At 34.4% G+C, this 14,405-nt stretch overlaps 1 protein-coding gene across 3 annotated transcripts in view; it reads right to left on the bottom strand.

The window, feature by feature from the left end:
* LOC134854412 (substance-P receptor-like) overlaps positions 1 to 14,405 on the bottom strand; it is a 154,402-nt gene that overhangs the window by 41,054 nt on the left and 98,943 nt on the right. For all 3 annotated transcript variants that reach the window (XM_063870650.1, XM_063870651.1, XM_063870652.1), the window contains exon 3: positions 4,084 to 4,321. In XM_063870650.1, the coding sequence (XP_063726720.1) occupies positions 4,084 to 4,321 (238 nt within the window). The remainder of the gene's footprint in view (positions 1 to 4,083; positions 4,322 to 14,405) is intronic.

Here is a 14,405-nt window from a genome sequence, read left to right on the forward strand (position 1 = left end):
GGAACTTAACTTGAGAAAAAATCTGCCAAAAATTGGTTAGTGAAAAAACCAAAACTTCTGGAGTAAAACCTCTCCGAGCCAGGGGTGGATCTAGGATTTCCTTGAGGGGGATGGATTTTCAAAAAATTTTCAAAATTTATGCCCGACGAAACTGATTTTCCGAGCTCTCCCAAAGCACTAAAAACTCCATGCTTTGGCCAAAAGTTCTGCGCAGCAGGCAAAATTTGAAAACGAAGGCAACAAAAAGGCGTTTTCAGGCATTTTTTGGAAAATGTTTACCAAAATTGGCGTTTTTTCGGCGCGCATCTTCTCCTTAAAAATAGTATATATTGGCGCCATGGGTCCGTCAGCCAAAATGGGATATCTCAAAAATAGTTCAAAGGGGGATCCTTTGGGTCGACAGATGGTCTCATACCTGAGGAAAGAGGCATCCCCCCTAAATCCGCCCCTGCTCCGAGCACAACTATTTTTTTTTTAAATTGGTTATCTAACGCAACGCAATTACCCAATTCTCCGACAGGTATCTAGAAAAAAATTGACAAAACAATTCATAATAGTGACCTCGTCTTTCAAAGTGCACAATGGGCCATTACATTTTGATACATCTTGAGTTCGCGTTCGACAATGGAAATCTTTTTGACAATAAAAACAATGAAAAGCTAAATCGTGATGCATACGCTTATTTCAAACATCGAATTTCGACAGACTGACAAACACCTCAATTTCATGGCGATGTGTTTCGCCACGAAACTGACGTGTTCGTCAAAATTCGATGTTTGATATAAGCGTATGCATCATGAACTATTTGTCTTAAAGGTTTCCATTGTAGAACGCGAACTCAAGAGCTATAATAATGATACTAAATTCAGTCATAGCTACGTTTGGCGTAAGCCTCAACCAAGCAAAAACTGTTCAGCTATGTGTAAAGGATTGGAGCCCTCTTTTAATTGAGTCTATATTAGGCTACTCAAAAAGTCTTTTTGCACTGTTGCGCGGCCGTATCAAAATGATCCTTCTTAATCTAACATTTTGTCAAAATAGTCCTGTTGTTAGCTAGATTGGCAATTAGCTGGACACTTTTGTCTGGTAACAAAATGTCTTGAACACTTTTTGATTTTCGTAGAACTTTGTCTGGTACATACATGTCTTGGACTCAATTGCCCAGACACAGACAATTTACATGCTTCAAGTTAAATAGGTGATTAAGAAAAAAGTCCGACCTAATTGCCAACCTCTTTCAAGAATAATTCTTCTTGCTGTACTCTACACTAGTTGACTGATCATAGAAATCATTTTCTCAATTTTGTAAAGAAGTGGTATAGATATATCCACTTGAGAATGATTTTGAGCTCAACCTTCCAATCTGTAGCAATTTTTTTTAAAGAAAATTGGGCTTTTTTTGAGATTGATAAGATTCAAGACAAATTTCGTAAAAATTTATCAACTCTTGCATAGTAATTGAGTTCAATACTCGCTTTTTGATGCTCACACCATGTTTATTGAACTAGTTGTTTTAGTTGCGTAAATTGAAGCAAAGTTGTAGACCGCTAACAGTTAATTGTTTTGATCTAAGACTGATAATTGCAATTGAAAAATTACCCGAACTCTGATGAAGACACCATACAATAGGCAGTTAATTTTTTTTGGCATTTTTCCAAGATGGGGTCTCTATTGCTATGGGTTTACTAAATCATAATAAAATCTGTTTCCTTCTTGAAAATGAAATTATGATTACTATGATTACGATTATTTTTGTGATTATTATGATTATCATTATTAAGATTGTTTTTGTTTATCATTATTAAGATTGTTTATTTATGTTTTTTTTTCATGATTAATACGATTTTTATTATTATTAGTATTATTATATTTAAGAATATAATGATTTTTTTTATTATTATTCCCGTACTGGAGTTTCATGGATAAAATTCGATTATAATGAGTTTTGTTGACTAAAATGTGTATTTATAATCGATTGTCTTGACAAAACTAGACAACGTAAGGGTTTCTCAATCCATTATAGTCCATTATAAATGACTACAATCCATTTTCGATTTCGATGTGATCGCTAATTTTTTCTTAAACTTTTTATCATTCTTTTAGCTGCTTTATGCAAAAATCGAAATAAATCGAGCGCCAGCAAACACGTTCATCCCCATAATCACGATTCATTATCCCCATAATCCCCGCTACGCCCCCCCCCCGTTCTCGTCGCCCCGAGATGACAAACTTACTTAATTTTAAATTTAATATGAACAGAAGAAAAATCCACATAAAAAGATTTAAAAAACTGAAGCAAGGAACTATGACCAGTCCATTTTTATTCAATTATGTTCAATTATTTTCAAATTTTAGAGAGACAGCGTATGTATATCCAATATAATCGATTTTATCCACGAAACTTCAGGGCCCGGTGTTTTAATTAATATGAATATCAATATGTTTATTATGATTATCACTATGATTATTATGATTACCATTATTATGGTTGCTTTTCTAATTTTTATTTTATGACTATTGTTATTACTATAATCATTATGATGATTATGATTATTATGATTATGGTTTCCATTATTATTATGAGTATTGTGATTATTATGATTTTTGTTATAATTTTTATTATAATTATTATTTTGATCATTATGTTTTTTTTCTCATGAATATGATTATTATGATTATTAATATTTTTTAACCCCTGAAATGAGCAAGGGTGTTGAAATCCTGCAATAGACTTCTTTTCCGTAAATAACTTTGTTCATAGGACTCGTTTCATCTCCTGGACTCCTTCATCTTCTACAATGCTCAATTTTTTGAAAGTTCAATTGAATTTAATTAATTAATTATAATCAAAGAAAATACAAATCCAAAATATTCGATTATTATCATGAAACATCAGTGCCGGTTCTTTTATTATGTTTATTATGATTATGAGTATGATTATGATTATTATGCCTTTTTATGATAACCATTATTATGGTTTTTTTCAATTTTTATGCTTACTGTTATTACAATTATTATTATGATTATGATTTTTATGATAATGATTTATATGATTGTTATGAGTATTAGGATTATTATGATTATTATAATAATTTTTGTTATGATTATCGTTTTGATCAATTTAGTTTTTTTTCATGAATATGATTATTATGATTATTAATATCGTTTAACCCTTGCGATGAGAAAGGGTGTTGAAATCGCGTAATAAACTTTTTTCCCGTAAATAACTTTGTTCACAAGATTCATTTCAACTTCTGAGTTCTTTTATCTTCTGACATGCTCAATTTCTTGAAAGATCAATTAAAACGACTTTAATTTTAGTAATAATTAGACTACGCCCGTTTCAGGTAGTATTTTTTTTCAAAAACGTTTCTCAATTTATTTTTTTTTGGATTCGCAACTTTGCCTTGATTTCCGTCGGTTCATTTTCCTTTTTTCAAAGCCATTTTTTGATTGTTTAATAGGGGTTTTACTGCCTTACTTTCTTGAGCAAACGTTTTGTTCCAATTTAGACAGTTTTTCTACAATAAACGAAAATTCAGTAATTTGTAAGTTTAATAAGTCTGATGATGGGTTATTTTTTTTCTCATTTTCTTCTCATTAAAAAAAATGTTTCAACAGTTTTAGTTCATGTTCTATCGGCTAGCCAAATTATATTGCATAATTTCGAGCGCATATATATTCACATGCGATATATGTTGCAGATTGGATGGGTCCTAAACTTTTCTAAAACTTTATGTAATTTTTCTGACAACAGTTTTTTTTTTCAGCTCAAACAGGTTTGGAACCAAAAATTGTTGCTGCTCGGCAATTAACTTTCAATTCTCTGAACTGTTTTTGAACTTCTTTCCTATGCAACGATGAAGTTTTTTTAGCTGTTTTTTTTTCAATGTTTCGAATTATTTTTTCAAGTAATTTTTCAACTTAGTTTTTCAGAAATTTTTTTTGCATCGCAAGTGCTGCGTTGAAGCTCCGTTTCGCCTCTGTATTATGATTTTGTTCTTATGATTATGAATATTATGATTACTTTGTTTATTATAGTGTGAACAAAACTTTAAAGAAAGAAATAACAGTGATAGTGACCTGTCAATGCTGATTGCAGTCATGCTGAAGGTGGAGGCTGCAGCTGACAGAGGGGCTACAAGGCGGACTATCTTGCAGAATTTGCTTCCAGTTCCGAACAGCCACTCGCCGGAGAGATTGGACACAAAGTACCAGGGGATATTGAGGGTTGTGTACATTACGTCACTGATGGAGAGGTTCACCAAGAAGTAGTTAGTCACGTTGTGCATACTAGCGTGCATACCAACTACCCAGATCACTGAAGAAAAAATTACATTAGCCCAGGTCGAAATATTCTACGCTTCGTTTTTTTAAAGTCACATTGTGCATACTACTAGCGTGTATGCAAACTACTCAAATCACTGAAAAAAAATACATTTGCCGAGGTCGAAATATTCTATGCCTTTTTTTTAGAACCAGAAGACAAAACGAAACATTTCGAGGAAAGACGAGCTTCTGTGATGAACTAACTCTGGTAATTTATGCAAATGTCAAAAACCCTTTCAGAAAAATGGACCATTTATTCATCTTCAACATACTTATAACAGCAATTTTGATCTGTTTCACTCTTGATTTGTGCTGCGTTGTAGATTTACAAAAGTGTACAAAAGTGTTTTCTAAGTTTCAAAACATTGGTATGAAACTGTTTTTTGTAACTAATTATCGTACAATGTAAAGCAATAATCACCAATTAAGGCAGCAATCACTTAGTAAAAAACCAATTAATTAATTGGTAACATCAGCTTTACAGAAAAAATCTGCGTGGAACTTTTGTTGGAATTTACATGTGATTCAACCACTAATCGCCTGACGCAAATCACAATTTATTCACGTTAATTCAATGAATTATTTAGATTAGGCTATAGACGTAAATGTAAAACAAACTATAACAAGTTGTAATCGAAGCCTAATGATAAAGCCTCCAAACCTAGAAAAAATGTATGAAATTTATTATTAATAAAAAACACAACAAATCAAGAAACACTCCATACAAACGTCGGGTAGTGTCGAACAATACTGCGTAAAAAATTCCTTAACAGTGAATCGAGTCATCTTTATTTTTTAATTAGTGTTCGTGGTGTCAAATTTTCCAATTGGTTCAACAACGTTGAAAATGGCGGACCTAAGAGATTTTTTCGAGAAGGGAGGGCAGATTTTCAAAAATTATTCGAAAATTTTTTCGACTTTTTTGTAGGTCAACCAAATTGATTTTTTGAGCACTCTCATACCATTATAAAAACCTTAATTTGAACAAAATTTTGCGCCGCAAGTGAATTATTGAAAAAAAAGGTAAGAAAGCCATTTTTGGGCACTTTATGGAAAAACTTGACCAAGGAGTTGCGTTTTTTCAGCGAACGCTCCCCTTAAAAATTAATATATATTGGCGCAGAAGTCGCCTTTAGAAAATTTTACGGTTGGTCAGCCGAAAACGGATGTCATAAAATAATACCAAAGGGGGACTCTTTGGTTGGTGAGGGGGTCGTGATAAAATGTTTCTTTGTTACGGATAATTCTACTTAGTTACAAATAAGATATGTTTAAAAAGTGAATTAATCTCTAAATTAAAACATTAAAAAGTGAGCGGTCATTCTCTCCGTCGGAGAGAATGAAGATAACAAGGTCATATCTAAATTAACCAGTTAAGAAACTTTAAAACTAATTAAATGAAATAAGACGAATAGTAAGATTCGCAACATTCCCCTTAGTGGGAAAAAAATTAAAGTACTAAGCGCCATGATACATAACATGTTATCTAATCCTTTTTCTCCCTCTCGAGAAGTCCAACAAGGATTGAAAATTAAATAATGCGCAATATCACAAATGAAATTTTAGTGCTCCGAAGGAATGACTGAATTAGAAAGAATGATATAATATTTAATTCCGGCGGATTATAATCCCTAGTTATAAGAAGGTAAACTCTAACTGCGCTGAAACGAAATACTAGTACGAAATAATGACTAAATGCGAGTTTTCAAGTTTTTGATTTAGTTTAGCTGTCCCCTTCCATGAATTTTTCTAGCTCAGCGTTAAAAATTTCACTGTCTAAGTCGATGTAGTTGTCGAAACTATTCACCGCATCTCTCATGGATTCGTCGGTAGAGGCGATGGAGAATTGATCGGGAGATGAAGGGTACGCTGGGCCCGGTGCACGGTCCTCCGGTAGAGTGTCGCAAATGTGGGTCTGGTTCTCCGAGGGATTCTCTCTGAAGTTTAGTGTGGGGAAGCCCGAGCTGTCGCCCTCGTCCAGAGATAAAGGGTTATTCGCAGAGCCTGGTTGGTTTTCGAACTCGTCTATAATATCTATGTAATATCGCTTACCATAGAATTGTGGGTGACCAACATTTCGACTTGAACGTCTTAATTTAAATTCGTTACCGGTGATAGTGATTTCCTTAGGATGTCTTTCCTCACTAGTTGCACTTTCGTTAGAGGAGTCCTCTATCTCAAAGACTGAAAATTCCACCGGATTTACTCCTTCCAATGCTTTTGTTGAATCTGAAGGAGTGTTTGGGCCCTCTGTTGTCGTAGCGGTAGAAGATTCGCCAGGTGGGTGTGAGGTAGTTTGAGGTGCTGGCTTTATACTAATTGGGCATTCCGCTGTATCTGTAGATTGAAGTTGTTCGTCTAAAATCTCAGATTTTATATTAGTTTGATATGTTTGAGGAGCTAATGATGGGGAAGGTTTTTTGTTAAAAATGAGATTATCTGAAATGAAGCGTTTTCGTATCATTTCTCTGCATGGAAAACCTCCCGCAATCCATTCCCAATCACTAATGTCCGACGTATCCGACGGAATGAACATGGATTCGTCACCTGCTAAGTATCCTGTGTTCGAATTCGAGGCTTTATTTCGGTTTCGCTTCGATTTGTTGAATTTAGTAGGCTGTCTCGTTCCTCTAGATCTGGTGGTGACCGGGGTGAAAGACTCTGTGTGTCGTCCTGTCTTAGTGTCTGGTTTCCGCGTCTGTTGTGTCTTCGCTTTGTTTGTCTTTCTTGGACCTACTTGTAAATCACTGTTAGAAAAAGAGGGAAATGAGATATTTCCGTTGAATGAACGAATTGTAGAGGATTTAGACTTTGGGATGGCGATGTCCGATTTTCTAATGATTTTTCCGTCGGATAGTTCAACCGTGGATTTTGTTGAGTTTATTATTTTCTGATCTAGTTGTTTATAGAAGGGATTTCCGTTTATACTTCTGTTGGTTTTTCGTAGTAAATTACCTTTAAACGGAGTGCTTAAGGCCACTCGGGAAGATGAAGGTTTTGAGGTTGTAGGAAGGTCTGAGTCGTAGCCTTTCTCCAATGGTGACTGGTTCTTTTTCGGTACAAGAAAGTCTTTGTATCCGTCCTCTATCCGATCGTCAGCATTCCAGTCAAGGGCCCTTTCTCTGCTTAAGATCGACTTCCCTTTGTCTAAAAATCCACCGGATAATTTACTAGATGCTAATTGCTTCCAGATCGTGTTCGGTTTTCTATTAAAGTGTATTTCGAAAGGTGAGCATTTTATTTTTGATTGAAAGGAAGATCGTAAATTCCAAATGATTTTCGAAATGGCAGTTTGTAATGTAGGTTTTTGTTGTTCTAAAGACATTGCTAATAATTTGATTTTTACAGTATGAACAAGTTTTTCTACAAGACCGTTAGAACGATGGTCCCCAACTGTACAAAATATTAATTTGATATTAAGAGAATTGCAAAATAATTTAAAATCCTGACTAGTAAAACAGGATGCGTGGTCAACACGAATAGAGATAGGAATCCCATGGAGATAAAAATAATCTTGAAGGAATTCGATTACCGTGTTTGATGACGTTGAAGAAGTAATTTTTGCTGATGGGAATTTTGAAAAACGATCTATACATAATAAGATGTATTTATTGTTTCCCCAGTTGCTATCTAATGGACCGGCAAAATCAAGGTTTAATTCCTCATTAGGTTCAAATAAAGTGGGAAGTTCGCTAATTTGTGTAGTTGGTATGATGCTTTTTATAATCTTACCGGTTTGGGTGCATTGTGTGCAATTAATCCCGTGGAAGTAAATTTGCCGGTTTATATGTGGCCACCAAATATATTGTGCCATGTATTTCATACCGAATTGGCCAGGGTGCGATTCATGTAAAGTTTTTAAAACGGCGTTTCTAAGTGTAAATGGAATAACCAATTTTCCATCCATATATAATAGTCCGTCGGATTCATGAAGGTCTTTCGAAAATTGGTGTAAGTAACGGGAATTTGCGTTGATGTTTTCTACTTTTTTTCTGTAAAGCCTTCACAATTGGGTTTACCATCTCATCATCTTCCGTTGATAAAGCAACCAACTTTGCATTGAATAAAGTATTTAAGTCCAAAGGTCTTTCAGGTAACTTGAGGTTTTCTCGAAATTTAGTTACTAACTTTTTGTGCTCTGAGGAAATTTGGAAATCAATAGAGACCTGTATCCCGGAAGTGGAAGGATTTACTACAATTTGGTTATTTGACATCTTTACACTATTTAAAAGTTTGAAATCCGAAGGATTACTAATTAAGCTACTGTTAATAATTAAAAAATAAAAAAAGGCTGAATTTGATAGAAGGATTTTAGTAGAATCTGTGCTTGAGAAATCCGAGGGAATACATTTAGAGTTACAAAATTCTGTTCTATAGTGTTTTTGATTACAGATTGAGATGGAAGAATTGACGAAATTCAATGCTGTAATTATTACGTGATTTCGTAATTTCGTGTACTGGGAATTTTCCGAAATTGAATTAATTGAATTACGTAATGGATTTTCATTATCCAAAGGATTGAGTGCATTATATATTTTTTTGGTAGTTGCAACTACGAATTCTTCGTCGTAATGTGATGGGGGAATTGCTTTACCCGAAGGAGTTCTTGAAATTAGATCGGTAAAACCCATATCTTTTCCCGCTAAATGCTTGATAGTAAAATTGAATGGTAGAAGACGATCTACCCATCTTGTCAATCGGCTATGGTACGTTTTGTTTCCGTGATTAGGTGAAAAAGCGGAAAGGAGAGCTTTGTGGTCGGTAATAATTTCGAATTCGGAGCCGTAGAGATAATTTTTGTAATGTTCCACCGCCCATACAACTCCTAATAACTCTAATTCGTTTGTTGAATATTTGGATTCATGAGGATTTAAAAATCTTGAAGCAAATGACACTGTTTTCCAAACGTTTTCATGGAGTTGTTCAAGGGATGCTTCTAACCCATTATGTGAAGCATCGGTTTTTACTCTCGTGGACTTTTTTAAGTCGAAGTGTCTGTTTTCAGTAAGATTTACTATTTCTGATTTAATCTTATCGAATGCTTTTGAGTGATCTTCATTCCAAAGGAAAAATGACTTCTTGTTTAGAAGAGATCTAAGCGGGCTTCCGAGGGATGCTAAATTTGGTACAAATTTAATGTACTGATTAGTTGATCCGAAGAATGATCTTAATTCTTTTAGATTCTTTGGAATTGGAATATCTTTGATTGCCTTGGTTTTATCGAATAGTGGGGCGATTCCGGTTTTCGATATTTTAAAGCCGAGCCATTCGATTTCTTTCTGGAAGAATTTGCATTTCAACCATTTAACTGCCAAATTGTAACTATCTAGCGTTGATAAAATTTTATAAACAATTTTCTTGTGATCGTTAAAACTTCCTTTGGAAGCGACTAATATGTCGTCAAGGTAACAATTTGTAAAAGGAATATTTGCCAGAGTTGAGTCCATGACTCTTTGAAACTCGTTTGGCATATCGCCGAATCCGTAAAAACCGGTTAAAAATTGATAAGTGCCTGTTATATCTCCGCCAACTAGGCTAAAATTGCATTGGCTGCTAGTAAAATTGTCTAGCGAGAGTTGACTATATGCGTTCTTTAAGTCTAGATTTGTAAACCATACTTCTCCGGCGGAATTGTTTGAAATTTGAGCCGCTACGTTATCCACTAATTCGTGTATATTGGGCATCTGATATTTGTTCTTGTAAATTTGTTTGTTGATAAATTTTGAATCTAGAGCTAGCTTTATCGATTTGTCTTTTTTACAAGTGATAACTATCGGACTAATAAATCTGTCCTCGTCACAGTTTTCTAATTTTTTGATGTGTCCTTCGGATTTAAGTCTGTATAATTCTGATTTTATTGAATCCAGTAAGTGTAAAGGGACCCTCCTGCCTTTTAGTTGAATTGGCTTTAGTGGTTCGTGAAAGTGTGTTATTTTTGTTTGATTTTTTATCTTTCCAATCCGAAGGAATAATTGTTTGAAGGTTTTGGAAATCATTTCTATTTCATTATCTCTGTCAAGTGAGGTAACTGAATTGATAGACTTACAAGTTCTCTTGTTGGTGGGTGCTGTGAATTGTTTTTGTGAAACTTCGATTCCGACTTTTGGTAAATTGTTGTTTCCCAAGATGTTTCTTTCATGACCTTGCGTTAAGAAGAAATGGCATTCCTTGTGAGACTATCCATTTGAGAAAATTGGGACGATTACCTCTCCAGTGATATTTATTGCATTGTTCATAAATCCGCAATAGAGTTCTTTAGTCGCTTTATCCACTGGATAAATTTTCACATAAGGGTCTCGTAACTTCAACTCGTGTAACACATCCTGCTTAAGGAAGCTTACAGGGCTTGCTGAATCCACCTGTATATTGAGAATTACTTGGTTTTCATTTCCTAAGCCGATGTTTAGTAATTTCTTCAGTTCCTTTCCTTGGTCGTCGTAGATAGTTGTTACGTTTAATACAGAGTAATCATCGTTATCGCTCTGTCCGGACTCCGACCATGCGTTGATTACTCCACAGCATTCTCTATTGGCGTGGTCGATATGTACATCCGATTGTTCCGAAGGATAATTATGGTCTGTATTATTTACAATTTGACTATCCACAATATTTACATTTTTACGGCGTGATTTACAGAGTCTAGTAAAATGTCCTCGATTTTTACAAGTCGTACAAGTCGTATCTTTAGCGGGGCAAACCGCTAGATGTCCTTTTGTGAAATTTCCGCCGCATTTCATACATGTGTTGGTTCTTTCGATGTTTAGGGTGGGTTCTCTTTTTACATTAAAATGATTAAAAGATTTGTTGGAAGAATATCCGTTGGATTTAAAAGAACTCGTCATTTTGATGTGGTTTGTTATTCCTTTTTCGTCAATCAGGGCTACATTTAAGGCTTCTAGTGGAGGTAAGGTTTCCGTGAGAAGTTTGCGCTGGATGTCCGAGTTCTTCATGTTATTGATAAAAATATCTCGAATCCATTCATCTTCTCCTGTGGGAATGTTACATCTTTTTGCCATTTCTGCAAGTGCCCCCCAGAATTGTTCTAATGATTCTCTGTCCCTCTCTTTTCTGTTTAATAACTTGTGTCTTTCGAAGGTTATGTTTGTCTTTCTCACAAAAGCTACGGACAAATTTTCCCAAAATTCTTTGAAAGAAATTTGTAGAACTTTAACTCTCGTGAACTTTTGGCCGAATATTTTCTTTCCTTCGTTTCCGAGGGCTAGATAGAGTATGGATCTGAGTTTTTTGTCCGCCTCTTCAAGTCTCATGCCGTTGAATTTCTTGGTTTCTGACTTTATTGAGGCCATTTCTTCGTCATCGAATCTCTTTTGTTCTCGAATATTCCTCTCGATGCGAGATGTTTTTTGAGCGTCGGATTCATTTTCCGGCGGATTTTCCAATGTTGGGGGAAGTGGATGATATCGTTCCGATGGATTCAAGAGATTTTCGATATCGATATTCTCCTTTGCGATTATTGCTAGCTGGAATAGATCGCTCCACTCTTCCCAAGGGATTGGTGGGTCCACTGTGTGGTTTTGCCAAAATGAAGGTATACCTCTCACGTTTGATTCGTTGCTGTTTGACTGCGCCATGATAAAATGTTTCTTTGTTACGGATAATTCTACTTAGTTACAAATAAGATATGTTTAAAAAGTGAATTAATCTCTAAATTAAATCATTAAAAAGTGAGCGGTCGTTCTCTCCGTCGGAGAGAATGAAGATAACAAGGTCATATCTAAATTAACCAGTTAAGAAACTTTAAAACTAATTAAATGAAATAAGACGAATAGTAAGATTCTCAACAGGTCGAAACCCTGAGGAGAGGGAAGGGAGCGTCCGCCCCACCAAACGCCCCCCTCCCTCAATCTGCCCCTGAACTTTGACATTTTTACTAAAAAATTAAAAACTGCATGAATTTGTAAAACTTTTAGAAAGTCTTTTTAAGTAGGTCGAAAACACTTTTTTTATCAAAATTTTATCAGAACTTTTTGTTTATTTAATTTTACCCCTATAAAACAATAAGCAATGCAAAAAAATTGATAAAAAATTTTCATGTTCGAAGAAAGAGACAGAATATTTGTGCCCGGGGTGTTTTTTTTCTCGACAAATTTCGACATTTTAACCAGCAGTTTTTGATAAAGTTTTTTATATCATCTGAAATTTATTTTTGTATTGAACTCAAATTTAGGAGGATAATTCACCTGCGATAAATTTGAGAATAGTTATGTGCAATTAGCGCGTAAGCGGAGTCTTAATCCGTCTTTGAAACATTCCAAATTAAATTGAGGCATCTTATTTGGCCGTTTCAATAATCTGAATTAAGCGAAATATCTCATTTTGTGCTTAACAAGTGCGAGGGGGTGGGGTGTTGGTATTAGAAAAAAATATCAGAAAAAAATGTGAAATTTTTTGGTTTTTTTCATTCGAAACTTTCATCAATATTTTGAAGCGATCATCACGTCGTCGAGCTTAAAAGGCAGTTCGATCATTCAGGGCTTCGCCCAGATACGAACAATCTTCTTAAACTTTACCCAGAATAAAAGTTCAAAGAATGAAAATAAGTATTTTGATTGAGTTATCAAAATTCAACTACGGAGGCAAACATGGTGGAAGTAAAGTTAATTATTGAACTAGATGCAATTTTCTGGTTAGGAGGAATATCATCTTCAAAAATCGCTTCCCAGGAATGCTATCTTTTATCGCATTTTTCAAACATCTTAGCCAATTAATTCATTTGCCGAGCTCTCCTCACGCAATAAGAATACCAATTTTACAGCATTTACTGCACCAAATTGCAACTGTTGCAAAGTTTTTGCGAGTTTTGCAGCTCAAGCTTCGACCATAGCGGAGCGGCTCTACAAAAAAGCAATTTGTTTCCCGTTAAAAGTTAAAGTCAGTGAATAATACTTGATATAGAAGAGATAAAAATCCTGAAGAAGCTTCACTTCGTAAAACGTAAAATTATAATTTCTTCTTTACGGTTCTTTTTTTTGGTAGAGTCATCTCATTAGAGTCAAATGTTTTAAATCTGATAAAAGTTGGTAGAGTCATCTCATTAGAGTCAAATGTTTAAAATCTGATAAAAGAACGCGCCCCTAAAAAACGGTTATTTACTTTTTCGCAGATAAAAATTTGCTTTTTCGCTCAATTTTAAAATGCCAATTAAGCCCTTTGGTAGTTTAGATAAATTTATCTGCAATCATTAAAAAGTCATAAGAAATGCGTCACTTTTTGATATTATAAATGCAGAAAGTTATAGTAGAATGTGTAGGAATGATTTAAAATCATCTACTTTTTATTTTTTATAGAGGCTAGATGTCCTGAATTGAATTGAAACAACCGTAGTTTGAATCAAGTATAGACATTCCTATGAGCTGGTGCTGATCTATCAGTCGAAAGTTTTTTGTAAATGAGACTTTTCATTTGGTTTTGCAGCAATTAGACCGTAAACACCTCAAGGTTAATTCTAAATACATGCAAAATTGATTGTAATAAAATAAAATGAAAAAAAAATTAAAAAAATTTGAGTTCTTTAGTGAAAACCATTCCCTCACACGCCATATAAAAACTAAGTGATAGAGTTCGCTCCTAGTAACAAATCAATTATTGCAAATAAGCTTTCTTGAACCAATTTGGAACAATTTCTAAGAGCAATAAGACTGCTCGTATCAGGGCGAAGCCCTGAATGTTCCGACTGCCTTTTAGGGTTTTATGGAGCAGTAATAACATCAAAAAATTAAATGTAATAAAATAAAATGAATTTTTTTTTTAAATTTGAAATTTTTTATGAAAATCATCCCCCCACACGCCATATAAAGTTTAAAAAGATAGATTTAGCTCCTTTTAACAAATCAATTATGGCAAATAATTTTCTTTCAACCAATTTGGAACGATTTTAAGACGGATTAAATCTCCGCTTACGCGTTAATAGCGCGAAATATATTGCGCGTTAATTGTCCCAAATTGGCCAAAATGGCAATCTTTAAACCCCCATAAGTTTACGAAAAATTATCACAGGTAAAATATCTTTTCAAATTTGAGCTCAGGACAACAATAGCTTTCGAATGATATAAAAA

This window comes from Symsagittifera roscoffensis, chromosome 9, assembly GCF_963678635.1.
Source record: "Symsagittifera roscoffensis chromosome 9, txSymRosc1.1, whole genome shotgun sequence".
NCBI lineage: Eukaryota > Metazoa > Xenacoelomorpha > Acoela > Convolutidae > Symsagittifera > Symsagittifera roscoffensis.